Source organism: Apteryx rowi, unplaced genomic scaffold, assembly GCF_003343035.1.
Source record: "Apteryx rowi isolate R43461 unplaced genomic scaffold, aptRow1 scaffold_4, whole genome shotgun sequence".
NCBI classification, from domain to species: domain Eukaryota; kingdom Metazoa; phylum Chordata; class Aves; order Apterygiformes; family Apterygidae; genus Apteryx; species Apteryx rowi.
Window position 1 is genome coordinate 2,606,758 of NW_020450529.1, and position 14,493 is coordinate 2,621,250.

Below are 14,493 nucleotides of genomic sequence, written 5' to 3' on the forward strand. Positions count from 1 at the left end.
CGGCTCCCCTCTGAGCCGTTAACGGTGGCGGCGCCGAGCACGGGGCCGGGCCCCTCCCGGCCGCCCGCTTTGTCCGGCGCTGCCCGCGGCTTCGTGTCCGTGCTGGGGCGGCGGTGTCCTTAGTAGGGAAGCTGTCGCTTTGTAAGTACCAGTGCTGCTCCGGCTTCTTCCCCTCCAGCCCCCCTTTCCCCCCGCACGCTTATTTTTGAACCCTTCTGGCGTCAACAGAAGCGAAACGCTGTCGAGATGCCGTGAGGGAGGGAAGCGTCAGGTCCCTTGTGCGCACGCTTCAGCAGAGCGATGGCCTGTGCATCCCTGCCCGCGTGCCTGTGCGGGTTCCCTTCCTGTGATGGTCTTAACTCTTCATTTTTTCTTGCTGTTGCTCTCTTGAGAAACGCTGCCCAGGACCGAACGTGTTTCCCTGGTGAAGGCCCTGTTTAAAAGGGGCCGATGCGCTACACAGGTGCTTATTGTAAAGGGGTGGTGAGTCATCTTGCACTGTTGAAGGCCCGGTGCCTCACTGGCTGATGTGTCCTCAGTTATTAGAAGCAGGATTGCTGTCTCATTTTGCCTTCAGTAGTTATAATGAGCAAACTTAATTTGGAATGAAACGCTGCCGCAGTGGTGCCCTAATCACTTGATAGTCTCTCCACAAATCTGTCGTGTGTGTATGAACATGTCATCTCCCATTTACTTTGGAGAGGGTGCACTGAACAGGACTGCGCGGAACTTTACTGTTGAGGACAACGAAACAAAAGGTGAAGGAGAAGTTGCAGAGAACACAGCATGTTCTCCAAAGATGGCTCCYGTCTTTTCTGCTTTCCTTCTCCTCTTTCAAAACAATAATAGGAATTAAGGAGAGAAGGCAGATATGTCATAATAGTGAAAAAAATACCAAATATCTCCTTCTCCTCCCCTCCACCCCAATTATTCAATGTAATTTGATGTAACATTATGTTCGTATAGTTGTTTTCTTATGGAATTCTGTGTTGCTAGCCTTGATCGAAACACTGCCTGAAATTTTAGGGAAGCTTGTAATTTGAAGTTCTGTTGTACTGTTATAATTTCAGAAACTGTTTTTAATTTGGTGAACTGAAACAGTGTTTTTCCTGCTAATTCATCCTTAGAGATATATCATTTCATGAACTGTGATTATAAAATCTGATTGGCAGACAAATTTATGTCATGGTAGACTTAGATCATGTTGTTCTTGTGCAAGATGGATTGCAAATAGTAAAAACGTGAGAGGTTCCCTTTCTAATTGCTTCTCAGTGTTGTAACATTGGGAAGCTGTATTAGTGTGAAGAAAGCTTTTGTTGTGCAGACAATGAGTTACAAGTTAAAGGGGAGGATGTAATTATGACTTGACTATTGCAGGCTGCACTTAAATCTGGAAATATATGAAGAGTGCAAATTAAATATGCCATATTGCACTTGGCCACTACTTCACTAAACTACATTTAATGGAAGAGATTTTGGTATTTCACTGTAGTTCTCACTGTAGATTGAAACAGTCCTTTGGCTCTGTTATTTCATGCGAGGCAGCTGGCGACTTCAGTAGGAGATAATAAAAAATCTAATTACTGCTGGATTGTAAGCTATGTTCACATCATAACTTGATTATGCTTAGCTAGAAAACCCTTTTCCCAAGAGGGAAGCGAGGGGAAAAATTGGCCTCTGCTTCCTTCAGCTGAAGTGGTGTTTGGGTTTTTTTGTTTGTTTGTTTTGTTTTTTTGTTTTGTTTTTTAAATCCACCTTACCTACAACTGAGGTATTCCCACTCCATCTTTAAGATTGGGAAGCTAGTACTTTAGGGCATTTGCTCTACATTACCGTTATATTTGCAGCAAAGGTATGATCATAGGCAAATGCAGCTCCTGATGTTGAAGTTGGACTTTTTAGGAGCACGAACTGCATGCACTAGTAATATTGCTAAGATGCAGGCCACTATTGTTGCACTTCTTACCGTGTGTGTATCTACCAGCCTCTGCTGCTGGATTTCTGCCTCTGTAGTTCAACTCTGATATTTCCTAGAGACTAATTCTTCTGTGATAGTTACCTATATTTTAAAGCTGGATGTGAAAGCTGCTTAATTAACTATATAAATGTGGTTTCTGGATGTGATGTCTGTGCAGAAGATCTGTTCTTCCCTTAGTGTTGTATTCTACCGTTAGCTGCTGAAGAGTGTTATCAGACATCAGAGCTTTGGAGTCGTGGAGTCATTTGCTGGTGATATTATAAAGCTGGCTATCAAAGGAAGATTCTATTTCCAAGTGGGGGTTCCAAGCTGTGAAATGAGTGTTGGTGGGGGAGGAGAATCCTACGGAATCAATATTTGGTATCCGTGTTGGACATGGTATTGACAGACATGCTGGAAGTAGCAGCTGTAGCTGTGTGAGAGCACTGCAAAAGTACCGGGTTAATAAGGAAGCCTTTGGATGCTCCTGTCTGAACGTACACTGGCAGCCGCTCAAGATTTTTGAGGCTTCTGGAATGAATGCTAGGCTGTAAAGTAAGAGTTAATTTTTCATGTGCTTCTAGACAGCAACTCACTAGTGAGCTTTCAATATTGCTTTGAAGACTGCTTCAGGGAGTTGTTTTAGATACAGTGGATTGGAAGGATATTGGAAGGTAGTACAACTTCGTATTACATTGTTGTTCCCAAAGTCTTTATTTAAAAAAAAAACTTAATTGCTTTTATGCATTCTGTTAAAGACAATCTGTTAAGTACTTGGATTCTGTTTAGAGGGGAAAAGATTTGTAAGCATGCAACTAACTACATATGTAGTTAGTTCAAAGGAAAAAGTATTTGTAGCACTTCTTGGAGGCCTGCTGTGAGTTGTATGGGTTTATTTATTTTTATGTAAGTGTTGCTGGGAGAGACTCGAGCAAAAGGAGAGATCTATAATGGAGAAGAAAATTGAATATAGTGCATATCCAGTGAAACTAGATATGCAGGTTTATGTCAAATACTCCAACTTCTCTGAAGACTAGAGGGGCACTGCTTATCTGATGTAGACTTATTTTTGACACATACAGTACTCTGGTATTGTTGTAAACTACATAAGTAACAGTAAACACCAGAAATTGGAAGATAGCTGAAGTGTGTGTGTGTGGGGGGGGGCAGGGGTTGTTTGTTTTTTGTCTTCCTGGTTAATGAGTCAGAGTGGACATACAAGTAAATCGTTTAGGTGAAAGCATCCAGCCATATGAAGACTCTTGTAAAATAAGAAAGAAAAAAAAAAAGTCCCAACCAGAGAAGAATCAAGGTATTATAATCTAGGCTGTGCTGCAAAATGGCTATATGTACAAAGTCCAGAGTTCATGTCTGACTCAGTGAACCAACTGTTAATCTAAGTAATGTTAAATCAGTTCACTTCTATGAATTTCTCTTCAATTTGGCTACATTTAATATACACATTGCATGCTATATTATTCCACTATATATATAGTTTCTTTATGAACTCCCATACAGCTAAAATGCAGAGTTCCTTTTTCCTGTCAGAACTTAAACTGTTTCTGGAGTGGTGTTAGAAGTATGCCACATTAGCAATTTCTTTGCCAATGAATGTTTGTATTATTGGGCTTGAATTCCCTAAATGCCAAACATCAGCATCTTGCAGAAAATACTGCCATCTTAGAGTACTTTGCTCATTTTAGGTTCCACCACTGGTTTGCATACTTGAACTCTCTGTAAGAGTTATATGTGCAGTGTGGTCATAGATAGGTATGCACTGCTCTCGGCGCATGCTCAGGTGCAATACAATATGCTAGACTGTTTTCCGTAATGGATACTGATGTTCAGCACTGACTGGCTTTCTGGGGGCTCACCCCCTCACAAGCCTCTGACCTATTGACAGAGGGGAGAGTTGGCTGAATTTGAGGTGAATTAGGGAGTGAAGGTAGCTCAGGAGTACTGAAAAGATGTAATTACTGAAAAGTAATGGGAGTTTTCTTCCCTAATTCTTTCATATTTTGATGATGAGTTGGATAACTTCTTGGCAAGCCAGTTCTTGGGTAGTGCCAGTCCTTGAAGCGTCCTGCCCACTGGGAAGGTTTTACAAAGCCTGAGCTGTCATTCCGCCTTCCTGCGCAGGCTTCTGAGCAGAGATCATGGGTGTTCTTGTTTATTGGGTGTACTGCTGCTGGGTGAGGAGTGGTTGGATCAGTTTGTGGTCTTCAGAGGGGTCTCGGGAAAGATGGAGCTTCTTGTTCGAAGGAGCATGACAAGACCTCCAGGGTCTCTGCCTTACTGGAAAGAGCCCTCTAACGTGGGGGCAGAAGCGTGTTTTGTTGCCCTAGAAACTAGCTGAAGCCTTAAAGAGAAAAATATCTTAAATAGAAACAGTTAAAACATTATTCTGTCATTCATCCTTTATTTCTGAAGCCTGAGGCTCCTGCCCAAGGTCGGTCTTGCACACAGTGAAATATAACTGATAGAAAAATGTGTCTTGTCTTTGGCACACAGAGCTGCAGGTGCAGTGTCTACCTGACTGCTAGCAGCATGGCTAGTAACGAAATGCTGYGTGTGCCTGTTAGTAAGTGAAATCCCGTGTGTAGTTAATATGTGAACAGGTGCACTGTGCCTGTCCACAAAAGAGCTCTTCATGGTTTCATCATCTCCAGGTGCTTCACTGATGCATCAGGCCTTCACAGGAACAGTGAACTGCTGGAATTTTTTATCCAGAAATGAGTAAAAGGGACTCCAGATTGTTTCTTGACTTCTGGGTACAGTAGGGAAGCATGTTTCCCCTCATAAGAGCACAAATATTACCCTCAGTAAAAGTTCTGAATTGCCCAGACTTAATGCAGAAAGAGCTACAAAGGGGATTTTTCATTAGTTTAATTCTGTCTACTCTTTCTTCTGAGCAGGTGGTGCTCAAGGTGTTACTGTTGTCATTTTGTTGTGCTGTTTTCATCTGTCAGTGAAGTGCTGCTCAAACCAAGAGCACCTCCCAAGATGAGGCAGAAGAGTAGTAAGACTGTATAAGGGACTGAAAATAACCTTTGGGGTGTAACTGTTTCCACTGTAGATGGTCGCTATTCCAGGAGGGGTGTTCACCATGGGCACTGATGAGCCTGAAATACAGCAAGATGGAGAATGGCCTGCTAGAAGAGTCCATGTTAACAGTTTCTACATGGATCAGTACGAGGTCAGCAATGAAGACTTTGAGATATTTGTGAATTCAACTGGGTACGTTACTGAGGTAAGGGGGAAGGATATACAGTCTCTTGTCTTTTGTCTGTGTTGGCAAAATCCCTTCAAGAACTTAGGCTTTTCTTTTTGAAAGACATTATGATATACTATTTGCTTGGGGGTTTACGCACTAGCATACTTCAGACTTAAGTATTGGGAAGATTAAATTGTCTTGCTTTGTTGCCTGGGGGCCTGAAAGGGTGTTAGGATGGACATGTTCTGTTACCTTTAGTGAGTGTCTTGGTACCTGAACTAAAACCTTTCCTTCAGTATGGCTGAGACCTCTGGGTGAAGTTAATAGATGACTGAAGGTGTCTCCACAGACCTGTTCACCTTTGGGTCCTAGGACATATTTGTACCAGTACAACTATGTTGTTCCCCTAAAAATAAGGGAAGTGTAGCAGGGGGGAGGAAGGGGTTTAAAAAACTGATAATGGAGGCCTCTGCAGGCTGGTTCAGTGCAGCTACTTGCTATTAACTTGAGTAATAAAAAGCCCTGCTGCCTGAAGAAGATATAATAGCAAGTATAATAATAGTTTTGTGCATGTTTCTGGGAACAATGGACTAAAAGAATATTCTAAGACTCTTCCAAGAAAGAAGCTACCTGTGCCTGAAGCTCTGATCTTTCCTGACAGTTGACTGTTCCTACGCAACTTTCAGAAAACCCTGACAGCCTTTTTAGACAAATAAAGGCATGAATAATGATCAGGTCTCAAAGGAGAGGCTGCTGGATTCACTTGATGAACTGATTCTCATTTGGAAGACAAGATCCTTCTGGTTGGATGAAGGACTTCTTTATCTGTGGCACTAGTTCTGTTTTTAAGTTAACTTAGTAATTACAAAAAAAGGTTACTTAACAATTTTGACTTTAAGCAGGGCTTTCTTGTTGCAAATGGCTTCTGGAATGTGTCTGTGTGTGATGGTATTGGAATGTAGCACCATGTCAGATGGAGTCTGTTTCAGACACTGCTTAAAGGTTCAGCTGATGTAGCTGCATGTTCCTCTTAGCCTTTCTCCCTCCCCCCCTTCACATGAAGCCGCCTTTTATACTGGATTTGGAAAAATAAACTTGGAGTTAGAGTAAACAGCACTGATTCCACAGGGTTTTTTGGGATGTGGCCAAGCTGTTTTTTGTGTATTTAAATAATGTCCACATTACTAATTTATTATGGACAAGCAGAGTCAGCCTACTTGGTTTGCTCTTATTAAAGACTAGACTGAACTCCAGTGGCAAATGAAAGTAAATAGAAAGCTGGAAAAAAAAATCTTCAAGTATCTTGTTAAACAAAAAGTATTTTCTTTTTCAGTAAACTTAAACAAAAAAACCCACAAACCTTGATGGAAACTGTCAAGCTGAAACCTCAGGTCCTTTTGGTGATAAACCTGTTTGTCTCTTTGGATCTTTCAGATGGTGGAAAAAGGGAATTCTTTTTCCCTCTCCCTTTCTAAAACCAAATACATAAAAATTATGGTCAGATGTTAAAATTTCTTGCAGTTTAGGTGGTGAATGGAATCCTTCTTTCAAAATGTGCTTCTTGAGATGCTTCTGCATGCTCAGAACTCTTCCTGGTGATCATTCTCAGTGTTTGCATGTCTATAATAAAATCAAGAAATTGAGAAGAGCAAATGATTGAATACTAATAACACTTTGACTCTCCTAGTATATTAACCTACTTAGTAAATTAAGGAAAAAACACTCTGGTATTTCATACTATGATTCATTGAAATGACTTGTATTTTTTGTTTCTTTTAGCTTTGGCTGTCTCAGTGGCTTTATTTAATGCTAGATATAATGATTGACTTACTCATAGCCCTTCTATAGATATTGTAAGAGCATTTTAAAACAAGGTGTCTGTGATGATGGATTAGAAGTAAATAGCAAGGCTTAACTCTTTCTAGTGTGATTCTAAAAGGAAAAAAAGATAAATGAAATATGTCCATGAATGTTAGATTATTCACTGTAGCATTTGAAAGCTATTGGAATAATTGGAACAATAATTTAAATTGATAGAAGTAAAAACATTTGCAGAGGCTCTGTGAGCTGCCATCTGTCCAGTGGCTGCTAAAGAACAATGACATCCAAAGATCTCTCTTCTATTCTGAAATATTGTTTCCTTTGAAAAGAACTCAAAATTATTATTAGAATTTCCATATCATTGATAGAATAAAGCTGTAAACGTGACTGGCATTTTAAGAATAATATTCCTTTGACAAGATGGTCGAATCTTCATTTTATTTTTTTTCTCCTCTCCAATAGGCAGAAAAATTTGGTGATTCCTTTGTGTTCGAGGGCATGCTGAGTGAAGAAGTGAAGGCTGAAATCCACCAGGCAGTGAGTAACGCAACAGGGTAAAATTTACTTGGCAACCACTGAGGTAGATGTTTAGAAATTACAACAGTAATACTTCAATTGTGTGATGTTCCCAAAGCCACATACAAAAATGGGTTTTATTGGGGGGGGGGGGGTGGCCTAGAATAATAGGCTGCCTCAAGTGTTAAGGATCATCATTCTATTCTCTGATATCCCTAAAGAAAGAGCAAAAGTTTTCTACTTCTGATCAGCAAAAGTTAGTGTGGTATCAGTCCCTTCATGTCTTTGCCTCCTAAACAAGTGATATTTAGGACTGTAATAAGTTGTGACTCAAAGGTTGTTTATGCCTATCACTTTGTATTACAGTGGTGCTTCAGAGGTCCAAATGGTGGTGGTGACTCCACTGAGTGATGTGCTGTGTAGGCAAAGAACAGGAGCGCTTCTGTCTCCAAGAGCWTGCATACATGTGAATGGCATGTGCTGCCAATGCAATCTCATGCCCAAGAAAGACGGGTAAATCCTGGCTCCTGCTGACCTAAGAAAATCAGGATTTTCTACATATCTGATATGCTAGTGATGCGTGTGTGAGAGCTTTTTCTAGGTTAACTAAAGGCAAATATTCTAAAGAAGTGTTATTGCAATGGCAGACCTCAGTCTGAGGCTTCCTAGTACACTGTAAATGGCTCAAGCTTACTATTTATCTCTCTAGAAGATCCTTTATGCCTCACTTTTTATGTCCCCTTCATCTTGCTGGAGAAAGGTGGTGGCCCTGGTAGGTGAGGTGCTGATTAAAGTGGAGCTGATTGATTGAGAATTTTCCTGTTGAGTGGGAGTGGTGAACATTGACGAAAAATGAATTTGATAGCCAAGCTTATGTGTTTTTCCCCCCTGCCCATCTTTTCTGTTGTGAATGTATTGCCAAACCTTTCTTTAGACTTCATTTACCCATTTACCTCCTCAGCCTTTATGGGTCACTTACCATCAGGACCTGTAAAGGTTAAGTAGAATGCCTGGGAAAATGTTTTGTCATCTGGATGAATTTATCTGCTTTGAGCAGAAGTTTGGACTAGGTGACCTCCGAAGGTCCCTTAAAACCTGAATAATCTGCTGATTCTAGAAACATTCTGCATTTCTGTATCTACTCTCCCATGCCTTTAAAAAGGCATTACAAGTAAAGCATTCTTGTGTGTGATGTGGCAATTTGAGGTTGGGGGGTGGGGGGGTAGCTTCAAGATACACTTCCTCTGGCTGGGATTTTCTTAGTTGCTGGGTCAGTGAATTTTCTTTTGGATCAGCAAAGCTCCTTTGGCTTGTTCTTGAACTGCTTGATCCAATACAGGGAAGCAGGACATACACAAAGCAGAGACAAAGTAGTAGCAGGACTGAAACTGAATCTTTTGGCAGTAGTTCAGTTTGACCTAAATAGGTCTGTACACAGAGAGAAGCACAACAATTCTGCTTGCCCCTCACAAGTGCGTGGTGTGATAACTTGGAGTAATAAATAGTCATAGTTCTATATAAATGGTGCTGGAAGGGGAAGTCCATAAAGTTTAATTTTACCTTAAGTGAAATGGACAGATTGATAGAGCTTCTTGAAACCTCTAATCTGTGTGAATTTAGGCTGCATATGACTATGACAAAAATGTGAATTTTGGTTTGCTACTACAAAGAAAGAAACATTATGCTAGTAGTTTGTTACTTTTTTTWAAAAATTCAGGACTCACTTGTGTATATTGTGAGCTGTGAAAAGACTCTTCAACTTGCCAAGTACCAGCATAACTGATGCTGAAGGTAAAATAAATATAGCTGGGATCATCATCATTCTCACAACAGAAAATTCAGCTGTCAGTGTTATAGGAAAACTTTTTCCTCCCCTAATTCTGTGATGCAGAAATCCCTAAGCCAGACTCCCTATTTAAACCTAAAATAAGAATGCTGGTGTAAGTTCAGTCTCAGCTATTTGAAGTATTGGGAGACACTTTCCTGGGCGTGTCACCCAACCTTTAAAGTATTGGCTGTAATGCTAACAGAGCAAGAATTCTGCCAGAGAGCCGGCATGGAACCCCAAATGGTCTTTTTAGCCCTTTCTTTACAAAGATTTTCTGCATTTGTTTTGAGTAAACCTCAGGAGACTATCCTTCTGTGATGTTTTTCAGTATTTATTGTTATGTTGTTTTATAAGTTACAAGCATGCAGAGCATCCTCAGAGTAGGCATGGAAAAAGATACTGTTCTAGTCACTTTAGGTGCTCTGGAGAGTAGTGACTGCCTTTCTTGTAGTTTGGCACAGCTTAACTTTATGCTGATGCTGTGGACAAACATATGTTCTAAAATATTGTAATATTGTGAAGAAACTAGAAGCTGCTTTTCTTCCTCCTCCTGTCTGCCTGCCCCCTCACCAGCTACATACCATGAAATCCATCTTTAAGCAGGGAACTCCTGTTTGGAAGGAGAATGTGGCAGAGTGCAGCATGGTTGTAGAGCTGGAAAAAACTCTAATGTCTGAAGAGGCAGTTCAGTGCCTTATCTGAATAACCTTCTGCCTCTCAAAACTATGTCTTTTCATTGTTGTGGGAAGCATTTTCTGTGAGAGATGATAAATGGTGAGAGTGCTGTACAGACCTTGGTTGTTCTGAGGGCTTCTTTTTGTGACAGTGCAATTTGTGGATTGTAACAGGTAAGCATCTTTCAGCTGGAGAAAAGAGAAGTGTCATCCATGTGGATGTGGCATTAAAATATAGTGTGGTCAGACTGCTGCTCAGGTAACCTAATTCTGTATGTAGGCAATGCTTATCCCTGCTAATTGAAACAAGTAGACATGCATTAGTGTTGTCTATAGATGGTGCTTACAAGAAACAAGTTGCTATAGACAACTTGCAAGAAACTTAACTGCTGAAACGCAATGGCTTTCAAATTATGGGACAAGGACTCCTAGGGTTCTGTCAAAGCAACCCCCTCTTGGGGATCTGCCAGTGTGGGTGTGTGGTTGTTTGTTGTTTTGGTTTGGGTTTTTTTTTTTTGCTGGAAACCCCTAGCTTCTCATTACATTGACTGAAAGTCTAAATGTTTAAATTTCCCTAGCATCTGCTAGGGGAAAAATGGTGAAAGGAATCTAATGCTGTTCAATTATAAGAAAATGTGAATGTATTTTGAAACTTGGCTACTGCAGTGTGACTGTTCAAATGTAATCAGAAAAGGTATAAATAGCATGAAATTGGCTTGCATTAACAGATTTTAATGATCAGCAGTAGAGAAGATTAAGATTTAATGCTTGTGTGTCAACATATATCCTAGTCAACTGATACTTTAACTTGTGGTATATACCTTCCTGAATTGTAACTATCACCATGAAAAGCATAATAGGATATCATCAGTGTGTTTCTGGTACTGAAAACTCCTCCACCAAAGYGTTTGGAGAAATGACTGTATTGGCCACTTCTGATGGAAGAATACAGATTTTTACAGATACAACTTTGCCTTAGTGGCTCAGGTGTGTTTTAAGGAGGCTTTTCTCCAGTTGAAACAGTGCTACTAAATGCAGGTGTGAAATATAGTGGAAGATCAGCAAGGATGCGTATTTCAGTAGCAGTGTTTCATATGCAGTGAAGGAATTGGAGAAAGACGGGAATGAAGATATTGAACCAAATAATGTTTAACAACAACTAGAAATGGTGAGGTGCCTATGGGAAGAGTTGTCAGTGGGTTTTGCTCTATTTGGCCACTTTGGCTTCTCCAGTTCCTAAACTGGACAAACTTTATCAAAGGCTCTGAAAGGAAGCAGACTGCCAAATTAAAGAGAACAGAGGTGGGGCTGGTGAAAGTTAATGCAGGAGTGAACCCGCTTAGCATGTAGAATAATTGTTGGGGCTTTGGGTGTGAATTTCCTGGAGGTGAGGTGGCCTCCTAGATATCCACTACTACAGGAATGTAGGTTTGACCTAATCCTCCCCTGGAAGGAAGCAGTAAAAAGGGGTGTAGCCACCAATAACTCAACTGTTCTGGCTGGCTGGGAACCCGGGTTTCAGTTTTGGCCTCAGAGGCTGCTGTGGTAGCAAGGCAGAGTGAAAACTTAGCACTGTCACAGATGAGGGTGTTACTGGTAGAATTGGCAGGGACTCTTTCAAATACAACAGGATTTTCTAGGGGGAGGGTAGAAAGTCCTTTAAAACCAAAGCATTTTGTGTGAACTTACCAATTTTCATAGTTTCATATATAAAATCAGTTCTCAGACTTGCAGATTAAAATTAAGTGCTAATCACTGCACCTATTGCAGCTGTTAAGTCATGGCATTTCCTGAAAACTTGGCCCTTGGTTTAGATGTCACAGATGAAAACACAGCCTAGAATAGCCAATAGCCTGGTGGTTAGAGAATTTTCTTTCCTTCTCTTTTGGGGGCAGTGTTGGGGAGAAGGGAAAAAAATCAAAATTTAGACATCTTGCCCATCTTATTTTGTGATGAGACTGTTTTCCTGCTCACTTCCCTCTCTGACTGAGTTAAGGAGGAAGTGGAGCAGGGAAGTACGTGCTCAGTGCTGCTATTCTACTTGTATGGCTTTTTTTTTTGTACCCATACTTAACTTTTCTAGCTGTAGCCTAGGCATTTTCCCCAGTTTGGTGAACTAGAAACTGTCCTTCTCTTCTACTTGTATGGCCTTTTTTTTTTTTTTTTTAACATATCCCAAGGCAAAAAGCATGGGAATTGTGTGTGAAATGAGAAGGTGCTGAGGCATACTTGCCAATGAGGGGACTTGAGCTGGTACAAATACCTGCAAGAGTTCTTGCTTGCTGTGCAGCTACCGTGAAAAAGATTAACAGGATAGCACTTATACTGAGAAAGAAGTACAGCATAAGTCAAATTTGTTCACTGGAGAGTAGTGGGAGAATTTTTATTTTTGGCTTGTGGAAGATAAATGTTGTAGCAAAACTATTCTTGCTTCTGGACTGGAAATATATTGATAGATTTTTGCAATGAAGAGACTATAAGAATTAAAGCATACAAATCTGTACACTTTCATGATGTCTTAGGAGGCATTTTATTTTTGGTCTGAGAATGCAATTAAGTCAGTTCACTGACAAACTGGAGCAAATTATTGTTAAACTGGTGTTTAATAATAACTCAAAGGTCAGAGTCCCGTTGTAATTAACAGTGAAAATACATATTTTGAATGAGTATTGGTGTGGAATGAGATAGAAGGGTAAATTAATATTGAAACAAGTAATGTTTATAAGTAGGATAGCAGTCCTAGCATTTGCAGCTGTTACTGTGCAGACCGTGCATGCTGACAGCATACAGTAATAACTTGCTTATCTGCATCTTGGGGTGGGGGAACAGGCAGGTTATTATATAGTTTGTCTGACACTGTTGAAGTACCAACATATGTACGTTGCATAAGCAGAAGTTGACTAGTACACTTACTGGTATTTTAAGGGTGAATTTTAATTCCACCACCCTTAGCTCTTGCTTTTTCATAGGACTTCAGAGAAGAAACTGAAATCAAATGGAGAGATGGGTGAGCCCATTTCTTGCAGCCCCCAGTGCTTCAGATGTAGGAGCTACTGATAAGAGTTAGGTTATGAAAGCTTTGAGAAAGATGGAGCTGATGGACTGTTAATCTCTATCCTCTTATGCTGAACTCCTACTACTGGGAATACTGCAAGATGTGCAGGAAGCATCTCTCACTGGGAATTATCGGTAATGTTAGTCCCTATTAACAATATAAACTAAAACTCTGAAGTGGAGCATTGCTTGCATCTCATGCTGTATATGTATCCATGCATGCCCCATTTTCTTGAAGCTCATATTCATGTGATTTTTGGAAAAAGTGAGTAGATTGAATGCAGATTTAGATGCTGGCTGAAAAACAATAGACTTCTAGAGATGGAACTCACCAGGAATACCAGTTCCTCAAAAGAAGTGTCTTTGGATTCCAAAACTTGCACATAATGAATCTTACTGGATTTTAGCATTAAATGTTTTTTGGTTATTTTTCTTGGAGGATTGACATAGTTGTGAAGTATTATTCTATTTGATTGGGATTCAATGACCTTTCCTTATGTGAAAGAAAAGGTCCCTTTATGAAAGTAAAGCACTAGTTTCCACTTAAATCTGAACTCCTCTCACTGACTGACTTAAAATATATTTATTCCTATTCTATAAATCTGCCACCTTTCCTTTTTGTGGTATTGCAATTTCCACATACTTTAAAATACTCAGACTTAATTAACTGAAGGCGAATAGTATCATTATGTAATATTAAACAAAACCCCTTATTGCCCTCACTTCTGAGCTAGTGAGGGAGGTGAGAAACCTTTGTAAGAAAGTAAGTATGAAAAGAGGTTCTTCTGTAACTGGAGCTTTTTAGGAGCTGGGACTTTTAGTTGATACAATAAATACCATGAGACTTGCAGTAGCATTGCAAAAGCTGGCAATGCCAAGTATTAGAGTTATGTTCTGGAAAAATACCTCAACTGACTACTTTTTTAGCTGTTACAGTGTACTTAAACACAGTTGTCAACATCTCCAAATCAGTAATTCAGTTCAGTAATTATAGAAGGTTTGTTCTCTGCAGAGTATTTTATAAGTACAGGTATGATTATGAATATGAAAAGTATGAAATATGAATATTTCTGCATATGTAGATTATGGCCCCCTTATGCAGCTACTGTGACAACCTTGATAACTGGCTAGAAAAGATCTCCTCCTTGTCCTGAGCCTTGAAGCAGTATTCACTTTGCCATTATTTACATTGTCATGTCTCCCTGACTCGGTTACAGCTGTTTCAACTTAAACACAGGACTGTTGCTATGGAGATGATGCACTGCATAGAAATAGGTCATGTTAGTGCCATTTTCAGCATGCTGATAGAAAGGAGAAGCAGATCTGGAGGGGACTGGCTAAGGTGAACAGGGAGCGTGCATCCGTCTAAGGTCTTTCCCCTGGATTTGGAAAATAGCTTTCAAATGAAGTGGGACCACTGCATGGCTAA

The 14,493-nt window shown here is 40.2% G+C and overlaps 1 protein-coding gene across 6 annotated transcripts in view; it reads left to right on the plus strand.

Moving 5' to 3' along the window:
• Window positions 1–38: 38 nt before the first annotated feature.
• SUMF1 (sulfatase modifying factor 1) overlaps window positions 39–14,493 on the plus strand; it is a 41,930-nt gene continuing 27,475 nt past the window's right edge. For 3 of the 6 annotated variants that reach the window (XM_026074814.1, XM_026074815.1, XM_026074816.1), the window contains exons 1-3: window positions 2,478–2,512; window positions 5,034–5,207; window positions 7,455–7,529. In XM_026074814.1, the coding sequence (XP_025930599.1) occupies window positions 2,498–2,512; window positions 5,034–5,207; window positions 7,455–7,529 (264 nt within the window). In that variant the 5' untranslated portion in view covers window positions 2,478–2,497. Of the gene's footprint in view, window positions 142–2,477; window positions 2,513–5,033; window positions 5,208–7,454; window positions 7,530–7,896; window positions 8,022–14,493 lie in introns of those variants that run through there. The other 3 variants (XM_026074813.1, XM_026074817.1, XM_026074818.1) reach the window with 3 other exon arrangements.